Source organism: Zosterops lateralis (assembly GCF_965231275.1).
Source record: "Zosterops lateralis genome assembly, chromosome: W".
Classification (NCBI taxonomy): domain Eukaryota; kingdom Metazoa; phylum Chordata; class Aves; order Passeriformes; family Zosteropidae; genus Zosterops; species Zosterops lateralis.
This window is the reverse complement of record NC_139801.1, coordinates 4,052,999-4,065,489: the sequence shown is the minus strand read 5'-3', so window position 1 is coordinate 4,065,489 and position 12,491 is coordinate 4,052,999. Positions and strand designations below refer to the sequence as shown.

Sequence of the window (12,491 nt, the reverse complement as noted above, 5' to 3'; positions counted from 1 at the left end):
GGAATGGGAGGTACCAGAGCTATGAATATGCATTTGTAGTTTGTGTATTCAATACTCCTGTAGATAAAAGACCCTGTGATCATCTGTAAATTGCGCGCGTGTTTCTGGGAGCTATCCCGCACGCTGCCCGGCGTCGTAATAAACATACACTTTCTAACTTTAAACTGTTAGAGAGTCTTTGTCCGTCATAGTTGGATATTGGTATTAGATCAATATCCATAGGTTTTTTAATAAATCATTGCCACATTCAGCCTCTGTTTAGGAGAAAATTGATCAGCATCCTGCAATTAAAATGCTTCTTTGCACTGTAGGTGCAGAACGTGAGTGATTTGCTGATCAAACCTTTGGAAATCTTCCAGAAAGAGCAGATAGGGGTCACCAAGGTAAGGCTTGTTTGTTTGTTTTCAATGTAAACTGATTTGTTTTCTGTTACTGTGTTTGAATTCAGATTTTTCTCCTGTTGTTAACAAGCAGGCAGTTGCTCTACTGCATTCTAACTTCAGGTGCTCAGAAACTCGCTGTTCAATGCTGGCTTTCAGCTGCTGGCATGAGGGTTTGTGCTGTGACTTTTAATCTGATTTTTCAATCATAAGAGGCTCCAAAATATTTTCCTGAATTCTTTGGTTCCTCTCCTGGCCTGATTCTAGCACTGCTTCTATCCTGAGCAAGGAGTGCTTGTTTCAACCAGATCCTCCTTGCTGCTTTCTCTCCTCTCCGCTTTGTTCAGTCAGTGCTACTGAGAATAAAATACTTTCTGCAGAGAAGTGTTTGTGAGAGTGTGGAGGCAGATAAGCTTGCCAAGTCTCTCCCCTGGAAGGATGTCCCTTGAATGGGCTGTGATAAGCTCATCTCAACCCTCCCCGAGATACCCCTTAGATGAGGCTGTCCTCCCTGGTTATGGCGAGATCCCATCATGCTCTGGATACCCATGTAGATTCTTTCTAACACATTGGTCTTTCCCCTTTGGTACCACCCTCGCTTTCCCCCATAAAAACCCCAGCTTCTGCCCAGTTCAGCAGGGAGCTGTCATCCCTGGCCCCCTTCGCAGGATGCTGGATAATAAAGGCTACTCCTGTGGAACTGCCACACAGCACTCCTGCCTCTCTGTCTCTGTGTTGCCCTGGGCGAACTCCGCGAGGCAGAGCTGAAATCACTGCTGAGAGCTGATCGCTTGCAGCCACAGTCTGCACCTTGTGGAGGTAACCCGGCGGCCAGAGGACTGCCCGAGACCCCTAGAAGGTTGTCTCTTGTGAGACCTCTCTCTGGGAAGATTGTGAGATTGGGGCACTCCAGGCCGGACCAACAGACCCCTGGCTGGCCACCAACAGTAGAGTGGGAGGGAAGGAGGAAAAGCAGGAGAGGCCAGCAGGCAGAACCTGATTATAGTCATAGGGCTTTTGTTATGAAATATTTACATAAAGCATCTAATGAGTCTTTCAGATGGACCAAGCTTTTAAAGAAACAAGCTATAAAAAGCAAATTCTGCACATGTGGAGCACAAAAGATCATTTTTCCCTTGTCTGCTATCAAGAAGTCTAGGTTCCATGTTACTCAGCAGCAGCTTAAAATGGGTCTGGCTCTGATCCAGCTCCAAAATGAAGATATTTTGGAGAACACTTGAGGCTTGGATTCAGCCCAGCCCATTTGGAGGCTTTGACATTTAATAAAAACAGGAATTGAGAAGAGATACTTGATGGCCCTCCTGCCCTTTGCCATACCCTAAGGCAGCATCTCCTTCTGTGAGATGTTTTCTGTTCCCTTCGCGAGCTGCTGGAGCCAAATAGGAAGAGCCCTTGAATCAGGGCTTTGTGATGCCTCTGGCTGGAGCGCAGCCAGTCTGACCAACACATCTGAGTCTGCATTCACCTCTCCTCCTGGGACAAATGGAGTCTCCTCGGGAAGCCCTGGGCTGTCCCTGGGACCCCCTCCAGCCACTCCCTCCCACCACAGCCCCATGGGGTCGCTGCTTTTCCTGTGACTTGCTATCAATGTGAGTGACTTACTGTCCTGTGATGTGCCACATCACAGATAAAAGGGAGGACTGGGACTCCCGGAGCTGACTCATTTCCCAGCTCTGGCACTCATGGCAGGAGGTGAGTGTGGAAAGAGCTGGCACCTACGGAGGCCCCATCCTTCCCTCTCCATAGCCCTGGAGCTCAGCTCCATGCTGTGGGGCTGGGACACTTTGGGAAGAGCACAGCCACACTTACTGAGTCAAGGAGGATTTGAATAGAAAAGTTTAATTCCAGTTTCACTTGGAAGGAGACAGCTTTTTTTTAAAAAAAAAACATGAAGCCAACCAAAAAAAATCAGAGGGCAAAGCTTGTTTGGATGTACTGTAAGGGCAAGAGGAATGCTGAATAGCTGCAGTGTTTGTCAAAATTTCTTCCATAGGAGATAACATTCCTAAAAGATCTTAGTTAATTCTGTTATTAATTTCATTAATTATAATTTTAAAAGAAAGGGAGGATAATTTTAAGTTTTTTTACGGTTTTCTCTCACCCGAGATTCCAAGGCTGGTGGTTCATGTGGGTCCGAGGGAGTGATTTTCCCTCCTGACCTCTGAAGGATTTAGGGTCTGCTGTCTGACTCTGTGTCTCTGTGTTCGGTGTTGAGCTCGGTGTGGCGCGAGAATGATGAGGAGTCTCAAGGTCTTGGTTTTCTTGGTTTCTCGCATTGTTTATTAGTTCTTATCTTACAATTCTCTGTGTCCGGCCAAGATGTTCACAGCAGCTCGGACACGATGTGACTCCTCTGTGTCCGGCCAAGATGTTCACAGCAGCCTGGACAAGAGGTGACTCCCCCCTTGATGGGAGGTCACTACCTCTTATACAGATAACTACGTACCCGTTATTTACAATTCTGTGCCAATGTCTATCACCTATACTAACAGGGTCATTTCTACCTTGATCCAATCCACTGAAACTACTTTGTGCCCACATCACAACAGAAGATGGATGCCAAGGGAGAAGAAGAAGAACCCAGGACACCATCCTAAAATCACCATCTTGTCCCTTTGCATCTACATTCTAAAAATTCAAAACTACAAAATCTTCCACACAGTGATAACTACACTACTCTCTGTCACACATTTGTGACTTGCAATTCTTCTCTCTGTTGGATGTTTTTCACATGGACCAAAATCAAAGACTGTGTCTTCCTGGGCTCTGTGCCAGGCAAATCCCCCTGCACAGACCCCAGACCCTGTTTCTTGGGTCCCAGGCCTCTCTACCGAGGTCTGTGACTTTCCAGGGCACTCAGAGGGATGCCCTGGACTCCAACAGATAATAACTTCTACTTGCTTTCATCTCTGGGGGAACAGGGCCTAAGGAGCATTTGAGAGAAAGCAGTGGGTGAGGCAAAAATGCCAGGATGAACTGACTGTGCTTTGATAGAACTGCTCTTTCTACACCCCATGACTTTTTAGAAATCTGTTTTTGAATTAACTGCTGACGCCTCATAAAAATGAGCTATGATGATCCTCCATCCACTGTTCTTGCACCGAAACCCCTCAGGTGTGCATAGATGTGGGGGCTCCCAGCAGGAAAAGTGTGTTTAATTCCTTATGGAGAGGAGAAGTGGCCCATGAGCTGAGCTTCTCATTTGCCACTCACTCCACCTCTCCAAAGATGGGAATTTCAGAGGATCCTAATTAGGAACTAATGGTTGAGGGGGAGTTTTGGCAAGTCTGTTTACCCCTTTTCCACTGGTGAGCTGAACCTGAAGCTGCCGAGGGGCTCCGGCGTTGCCCCAGTGCCGGCAGCAGTCGGAGTGCGGGCAGGATCAGGCACACACAGAACAGCCAGAACTGCTGCTGGATCACCTGCCACAGCAGGCAGCCAGTCCTGTCTCACAGTCTCCTGCTTATTCTAGGGCACAGAAATGCCCATCAAAGCTCACAGTGTGGGTTTTTTGCAGAACACACTCCTGCCTGCACTCGGTGGGATCTGCTCAGTTGCTCCCAATGAGCAATAAACGGAAGGTGGGTGGCTCTTGGACTTGGCAAACCTTAATGGGAACATGGTGCTGCCGTTTGCTGAATATTCATGAGGAACTAATTTGTGCTCATGTTTCCAGATTGTACTTCAGTCTGGGTGATTTTTTTTGTTGCTTTTTTGTCTGGGCTTGCTCCATTCAGCAGCCAAGTCAGAAGGATTTCTGTCGCTATTATATTACAAACGGCAGCAATAACAACATGTTGACTCTCCAATCTCCAGGGCAAGAAAGCATGATCTTTATTTTTCACCCTCCTTTTATAGACAGTTCCAAGAAAGAAACATGATTGGACATTCAGAACAACACCCCTCGACCATTTTTTACAAGTAAACAAGTTAGAAAAACACCACCTGCTAACAGTTTTCCACCTTAACGGTTTTTCACCTTCCAAGGATTGTTATTGATTCCTCCTCACAATTTCTCAGGCCAGTGTGAGAAAGTTATGTGACTTGATTTCACACAGACTCAGACTCTGTGGTTGCTGCCTGATCTCTCACTTTCAGTATCCACAGATTTGTAGGTCATCCTTCTGCTGTTCAGTTATATGCTAATTAGCCAGAGTGGGAATGATTGGCAAGCTTCCTCTTAGTGGCCCAAAATGCCATGCTGCACTGTGGTCCTGTTGCACATAGGTCCATCTTGGACATCATTCCCAGTCCCTTCAATCCCCAGAAAGAGCTCAGTGCTCCATGTCCCCAGTGCAGCCATGTGCCCCTGCCTGCTGTGGGCACTGGCAGAGGAGGAAGCACTCCCCAAAGGAATTACTGTCTGGCTTCTCAGCTCTTGCTGCAGAAGGAGCTCCACTGCTCTCCCAGGCTCTTCCTTTCTCTTCACCAGCCTTTCCTTGAGCAGAGGTGACCTCTCTTCTTCAGAACCCACCATGTCTTCACCACAAGCTGGTGGCAAAGCTGCTGCCTGGTGGTTTGTGGTTTCCCTGTAGCTGCAGACTGTGGTCTCCTGTGGCCATCTGTGCGGGCACCATGGCCACACACAGCTTGTGGCCTCCTCCATGGGTTCTTGTGGCCATCTGCACGGGCACCACAGCCTCCCACAGCAATGTCACCTCTCCTGGGGACAAGCCAGGAGCCACATGCTCCCAGGCCGCTGCATCCAGAGGCACATATCCCTGCCCATCCCATCCAGCTCCCTGCCCATGGGCTCTGCTGTGCCTGGCCACGGTAGCACCAGGCTCTGGTGGGCAGCTGTTCCCTTGCCCCGTGCTTTCCCACAACTCCTGGCGCAGGTGAGCAGTCTCCCAGAGAGAGAGCGGGAGAGGTTGGTCCCAACTCTGGCCTGGAGTGTGGCTGTCTTCCCTGGTGGCCTCACCACAGGGTGAGGACAGCTGAGTCACCCTATGTGTGCTGCTTGCTGGTGGTGAGAGGCAGGAGAGGACTCCTGGAGTGGGCTTCAGCCCCATTCCTGCTGCACCCTCAGCTGCTCACCCACAGCTCTGCTGAGGAACAAGGATGGCACCATCCCTGTGCTGCCACCACCACCTCTGCACACCACCATGGTAGAGACAGTGGAGCTCTTGGTTGGGTTTGGAGCTAGCTTTCCATGGCAGCACCTGCTTTTCTATCTCAGGACCTGCTGCTGGCACAGCCATTTCCTCTGAGACGTGAGGAGGTGGCCACAGGAGCACTGTGCCTGCAGCCCCACAGCTCTGCTTCCCTGCACTTCTGTGGCCTTGGGGTTTGGAGGCTCCTCATTAAGGAAATGGAAACAAGGCAAGTTCCTGGCTGCATTAGATGGAGCATTAATGGCACAGACAGCCCAGGAGTTCGACCTTACAGACACAGGAACTGCTGCTCCGCAAACACTTTCACTGTGCTGGGTTTGTGTTTGCTGATAAAGGCATTAGTCATGATGTTGCCATAAGGCCTCCGTTAGCAGTAGTTAGGCTAAGGAGTTGATCCCTGTGCAGGCCCATGGGAACCAAACCTGAGAAATGAGGCCTGAGAATCTGCTGATGTAAGGAACAATGTTTAAAGGACTTAGTAGAGCATGTAGTACATATAGGTATACAAATTACTTGTGAAATATGATTACATGGTTACCAATAAAATGTTTTCTATGGTGGGAGTTAAGCTTAGAGAATTAACCTTTATTTTAGCTAGAGCAAGCGTGCAAAATTTATAGCCTTTAGAAAGGTTACCTGTAAGATGAATGTGAATGTACGTAGGAGACTGCACGTAGGCTGATGAAGTAAGACTTGTAACAAAGGTATAAAAGATAAGCATCTTTTGTAACCAACTTGGGACACTGACTTTGAGACACTAGTCCTCAGGTCCCCGGGGCCTCAAAGCACCGCATAAACTGACACTCTGTTGGTTTGTGTTTTCTCTCGGGAACGGGCAGCAATGAGGGTGGTGGTTTATTTTGATCCTCCTTCCTGGCCTCAGCCCCACAGTTGCTGCACTGCTTAAATTAGGATTCACCCTTTGGAGGACTCTCTACTCCTCTGAATTTGATGTAGATCTCTCTGTTATGATGTGTGAGGCTGCTAACACAGTCACAGTACCTGATATTGCAGGAGATGATTCCAGAGGATGCACTTCCCTTCTGGTGTCCTGTAATCCCAGGGTCTGCAGGGCAGGATGTGTAATTGCTGAGGTGAAAAGGTTTGCTGGGATAAGCCTGCTCTGCTCCAGACAGTTACATGGAAGCAGGGATAGTCGGGTTGGTGCCATTTCCTCATGGTAATTGTGCTTTCACCACAGCCATGTGGGGAGAGAATCCTTTTCCCTGGAAGGCAGCTGTAGCATTGCGTGACTACAGTGATCATCGTGTCCAGGGAGGTACAAGCGCCGGTAGGGAAACAGACGAAACAAGTCTCTGTTTTGTTAAGCACGAGAGTCCATTTTATTCACACACCCCTCCCCCCCGAGGCAGGGAGGGAGGAGAAGGTGAAAAGAGAGAGAGCAGGGGCAGGGCGGTGGGGTTTTATCAGTCTTAGGGTTTGGGTGATCAGATTTCAGCTTCTTTGAAATGGGAGGATTCCACAGGCAGCTGGCAGGAAGGCTTGTTACTGTCATTTCGAGCCACCTGTGCTGAGTCCAGGGGTTTTGGGAGCCTCCAGGCATCCTGCTGTAGGACATCCTGACAGACAGATGGAATAGTCTGTAGCCCTGATTTGTACCTGAGATGTTTGGTTTTCTGAAATTCCTTTTCCAGGGAATTTTCTGTAATCAAGAGACACGTTTTAGTAATGTCAAATTTGTTTATATATTTTCCCTAGAAGGGACTTCTGTTTGATGTCCCTCTGGTCTGACCAATGTGATTGAAGAAGTTTGTCTTTTTGTCACCAATCAAATTGGTCTGTGTAGAATAGTATAAAAAGGGGAGACACTTCCTGGGAAAAAAGGAGTAATTTTCAGCCTTCTGAAGTCGAGTCTTTGTGTCATTGTGGTGTACTACAGCATCAATACTCTGTGCAAGTGGAATGGGGAAACAAAACTGCAGGCAGGGGAAGCTGCAGTCACTACTGAATTAATGAGGAAAATTCCTAATAGTAGTCTGGCAGAGTCCATCTGCTCTGGTTTGTGGTGGCACTGGTGTATGCTTGCTTATCCATGCATTTCTGAGTGGGGGCAAGAGGACAGGATTTCAGGGCTTTCAGGAGATAGATGTCAAAAGATACCAGTAATTTCCCAGGAAGCTGGAACTGCTTTCCACTTTCTTGAGCTTTCAAAAGCCAAACAGAGGATCTGGGCATCCCATACATACCTGCACTGTGTGTACATCAGCTCTCAACTGTTTGGACCTGGCACTGAGGCTGCTGCCAGGCTGGAATTTCCTGATTTTAGTAATTTAGTTGCCTCCCAGGAATCCCTGATATGTCAGATACCATCTGAAGTGGGTATTTGTCAACCTGGCCCCTACTCTGATTGTTTTGTGATCACAAATGTCACAGTCAGTGCAAGGCAGGAGCCAATAGTCTGGTGCTCAGTTCTGCTGCTCCCTGCCTGCTCTCGGGGGTTCTTTCTCAAGTGTCTTTGTTTGCTGCTCTCGTTCATTTGTGCTCTCTTTGCACCACTGCTGATAGTGATGAGGATTTCCTGTCTGCCTGTCAACCTGCCAGGCTCCTGCTTTCCTTCTGGTACTCTTCAGAAACAAATGATAAACTCTTTAGAACAGAAAGCTGCCAAAATCTAATGAATCTTTTCTTGACCTTGACATGTCTCTGACATTGCAGTGTTTGCCCAGTTGTTTCTGGGCTGTGTGAACAGCACATCAGGAGATGGTGAACAAGTTTTTGATGTATGAGTATGTCTTCAGTTTACTGGATATTGAAAAGATTGAGAGAGGGAACAGCACCTCATCGGTGGGGCTTTTGCCATGATGTTGGCATGAAAAAATACTTCTTGTGCCACAGAGTATTGCTAGACTGGGTCTTGAGGTATAGTTGCATCCAAGGTAGGCAAAGGGCTGTGAAAGCAGAGCAAATGAGAAGTGGCCTCCTGTTCTCTGGCTGGGTTGACCAAAATTTGTCCATGGGAATACAGAATTTCACAAAAGATCTTGGTGTTGATGTATGTTCTTATCTTGAAAATACCAATAACTGGTTCTGCTTCAACCTCTTGCACCTACAGGAAAGAAAGAAAAAGTTTGAGAAGGATGGTGAGAAGTTTTACTCTATGCTGGATCGTCACTTGCATTTGTCTTCTAAAAAGAAGGAATCTCAGTTAGAGGAGGTGCGTATGGAATTTTTCTCAGAGTTAGGTCCAGAAGCAACAGCACCAGCTGCTCTAGGTCTTAAAAAAAGGGGAGAGAAAGCATCCCTTCCAGTAACCTGTTGAAACTGATAATCAATTAAATCTACCCAAACCCTGGATTCTCTGTGAGATCAGGGAAATCAAGCCTATAGTTCTCCTGTGTCTGTTGGATGCTGGTAGTGGCTTTAGACATTGTCATTGCTTGTTGTCACCTTGATGGTGAAGGGCAGTGACCAGTGGCACTGGCACAGCTGGAGACTGGCCACCTTTTCACCTGGGGAAGTGCTCTGGCTGAAAAGTAACTAGTTATTATTCCTTTTGCTGGCTTGGTGTCCTGCCTTGCTGCTGGTGCTTTTGGGTGGCTATGGGGGCAGGCAGAGGAGGGGGGTTCCTTCTAGCTGGTGCTGCTGCAGGCATGTTGCAGCAAGGAAGGAAACCCAGCTGTTCCAACCCACACCAGAGCAGCTGGATCTGGTCAGATCTGTCAGACCAGTTGTCAGATGAACCTACGAGCATCTCTGCAAGGCAGACTTTCTGTGAGCTCTGGGAGCATTGTGTGCTCCTGCCACTGCTGCAGCTCCAGAATTGCTGGTTCTGGGACACAGATGGAGTTGGGCAAGAGGGTGGTGATGGTGGCCTTGTTAAAAGAGGTGGAGAAGAGGTTGTACTAAAATAATAAATGAGCTTTGGGAAAACCTTATCCTTGCAGAGTGAGAAGAGGTTTTGGATCCTTGAATGAAAGGGGGCCAGAAATGGGCAGACTTAGAAAAATATCCAGTGTTCCAGTTCACAGCTGGGCTGGACACCAGGCAGGTTTTTAGTGAGGACAGAACTAAGTGTGGACTGACAGACAAAAGTGAGTCAAATATTTTCAAATTACATGTGATGTTGAAGCCAGGGATACCGATAATAAGAGAGGGTTAGACTAGACAGACGTAGATACGACCAGTATGGTTAATTCTACGAAGTCCCTTTATTACGTGTAGTGCAGCAACTTATATACTATTCTACATTGTTTATACATGTAACAACTTTTTCATTGGCACACAGCAGAGGAAAGAATGTAAACACACATTGTTTGGTTTACCCTTAAGGTGGCTAACACCTGCATACTAACAATTCTATTTAATGACCTTCAACACCCTATTATCTTTCCTAAACACCTTAATATCTAATTCTAACTGCGCCACAGCTTACTGAGAATTTTATCCTGCGTCACAGGCCTTGGGCCTCAACTAGGCCTCAGTCAAGGTAGTTCAATATCTAGATATAAATCATGTTTTCTTTCCCTAAGAAATTGAGCAACATGATGTATTTTCTTTTTCCACCTTTCCCTCTTTCTTCTAGGCTGACCTTCAGGTGAACAAAGAGAGACACAATTTCTTTGAGTCCTCCCTCGAGTATGTGTACCAGATCCAGGAAGTACAAGAAAGCAAGAAATTCAGTATTGTGGAACCGGTAGGAGCTTCCTTTTCTCTCAGTCTCATTGTTTGATCCTCAGATGTGCTGGCAATGGCAGGAAGGGATGAGTTGCCAGGTTGGATTAGGTCCTGTGGGGCAGTAGTTAACCCTGCACCCTTGGCTTGCTGCAGCTTGATAGCCTTAGTGGTGCTTGCTGGAACACTGTGAAGCCTGATTCTTCTGGCTGTCTGTGGATCCTGAGGAACACGTTGGACACTGTACAGAGCTACAGGTCTTGTTATGGCTTATCTTCGCCCCCTTGGGTTTGGTAAGTGCTGTCTGTCTGCAGAGGGACAGAGGTGTTACCTGCCCTGCTCACCTGTCCCAGCTTGGCCTGCAGGAGTTCCAGACTGTGGCTGAGTGGAGGGACCCTGCCCTGGGTGGTGGCTCTGCCCCAGTGCCAGATGCAGTGGAGCGTGGGATCATGGGATCCTGTGGATCTTGTGGATGAGCACTCTGCAGATCTGCTCTGGGTCTCCCTGCAGGGTCTTTCATTCTGAGTGTTTTATTCTGACAGATGTGTGGGCAGTATCTTGGGCTTTAGGGACACTGGTGGATAAGCCATACCAAGGTTGGCATTCAAAAGTCGTGAGGAAAAAATAATTGTATATGTAATTCCTGAAACCCCACACTCTATCCATCTTTCCTTCCATTATAAACACAGAAGTTCAGTGTGTCCTTTCCCTCCATTACAGGTACTGGCATTTCTCCACAGCCTCTTCACTTACAACAACCTGACAGTGGAGCTGACGCAGGATTTCCTCCCATACAAGCAGCAGCTCCAGCTCAGCCTGCAGAACGTGATTCCCTGCCCAGCTGAAAGACTTCTGTGTGACTTCTGTTCTCATTTGGATTTACACACCTCTGATGGCAAGATCTTTCCACCCAAGCAGTCTGACCATGTTTGCATTGTTGCAGATACAGTTCACATGGGTTTTCCCCTCTCCCGCATGGGACAGTTCACAGGTCTATGAAATTGTTTTCTCTGGAAGGGGCTACTATAGTTGTGTCATTTAACCTGGTGCATAAACAAGCCCGAGATTTTCTTTCAGTTTTACGAGATTGAAATTGTACTCTAAGAAGATCTCTAACCTTGGTCTTAATGATATTGGCTTCCTACAGGGTTGCTACATGCTTTGGTAAGCTCCTCTGTTGGCCGTGTGTTCATTGGGTAGAATATCTGAGTCCTGTTTTCTTTATCCTCTGTCTTTCCTGACTGGCCTTCATTTCTGTGGAACAACAGCCATAAAGCTGAGCCAAGATGGTTTTGCTGCTGACTCATTAATTGGTCCAAGTAGTATTCCATCAAAATGCCTGGATTTTGTACCCTCTGTTGATGTGACTCTTTCATGCTAAGCAGTGTAGCATGATCCTTTGGGAATCAACACCTTTGGGAGGAGAATACACCTGTTACCTGAGCAATGGTGTGAACAGGAGCTCAGGTGCTGCCTCTGCTCCAGCCAGCCTTGAAATGTGCTGAAGTTCCTTAATTAAGGGAACCAGTGGCCTCCCAGCTGTGGCACTCCAGCACCATCTCTGCACATGATGTGTCTCTTCAGTCATCCCTTAGAGCTCAGTGGTTCTTATAGCAAATTTCCATGTAGATTTGTGGAGTGGTTTCCATGTTTTGTACCTTGGGAACTGTTTCATTTCTGCTACAGCCCCTCAGCTTTATCTGGGAATAAATAACCTGCAGCTCACTTTTTGCTCATGTTTAAACACGCTTCTGTTTCTTTTCTGTTACCAGACAAGGAATCACTTTTCCAGCACGCGAGAGGAGCTGGAAGATCTGAAGAAGAGGATGAAGGAAGCACCCCTAACCTGCAAACTGCATGGGCAGCCAACCATCGAGGGCTACCTGTACACTCAGGAGAAATGTAATGGCTTTGGGATGCACCTGGATGCCATAGGGAATGTGCAGGCCTGGGCTGCCCTGACATAACCCAGCTGTGGGCTGCATTCAGCTCCCATGCCCAGGCCAGCTCTGCTGCACTGAACAGAAAATCCTAGAAACCCTGACAGAAATACAACCTGACACCCTGTTGGTCAGGGTGTAGGAAGCAGTCCAAAGTAAGCCCTCCTGGAGTGGCAGATGTGGTTCTGTTAGAGTAGAGATGGTCCAGTAGAAAAGGGGGCCAGTAATGGCAAGATGGGTCCACTCTTCCTCTGGGAATCCGGTGGGAACACTGGATATCTGGTGCTTCTACGTCTGTTTTTATCTAGGTAGGAATGGTTTAGCTCTCCCCACTGGGTGGAGCACCTCACAATGGGATGATGTAATGTGTCATGTCATTGGTGAGCCTTAAAGGCCTATTAACA

At 47.6% G+C, this 12,491-nt stretch overlaps 1 protein-coding gene across 1 annotated transcript in view; it reads left to right on the top strand.

Moving 5' to 3' along the window:
* LOC310922168 (oligophrenin-1-like) overlaps positions 1-12,491 on the top strand; it is a gene marked incomplete at both ends in the record, with an annotated part of 117,634 nt that overhangs the window by 74,627 nt on the left and 30,516 nt on the right. Inside the window, 5 exons of the mRNA XM_083882574.1 lie at positions 312-383; positions 8,589-8,690; positions 10,059-10,169; positions 10,868-10,972; positions 11,920-12,049. Of these exons, the coding sequence (XP_083738700.1) occupies positions 312-383; positions 8,589-8,690; positions 10,059-10,169; positions 10,868-10,972; positions 11,920-12,049 (520 nt within the window). The remainder of the gene's footprint in view (positions 1-311; positions 384-8,588; positions 8,691-10,058; positions 10,170-10,867; positions 10,973-11,919; positions 12,050-12,491) is intronic.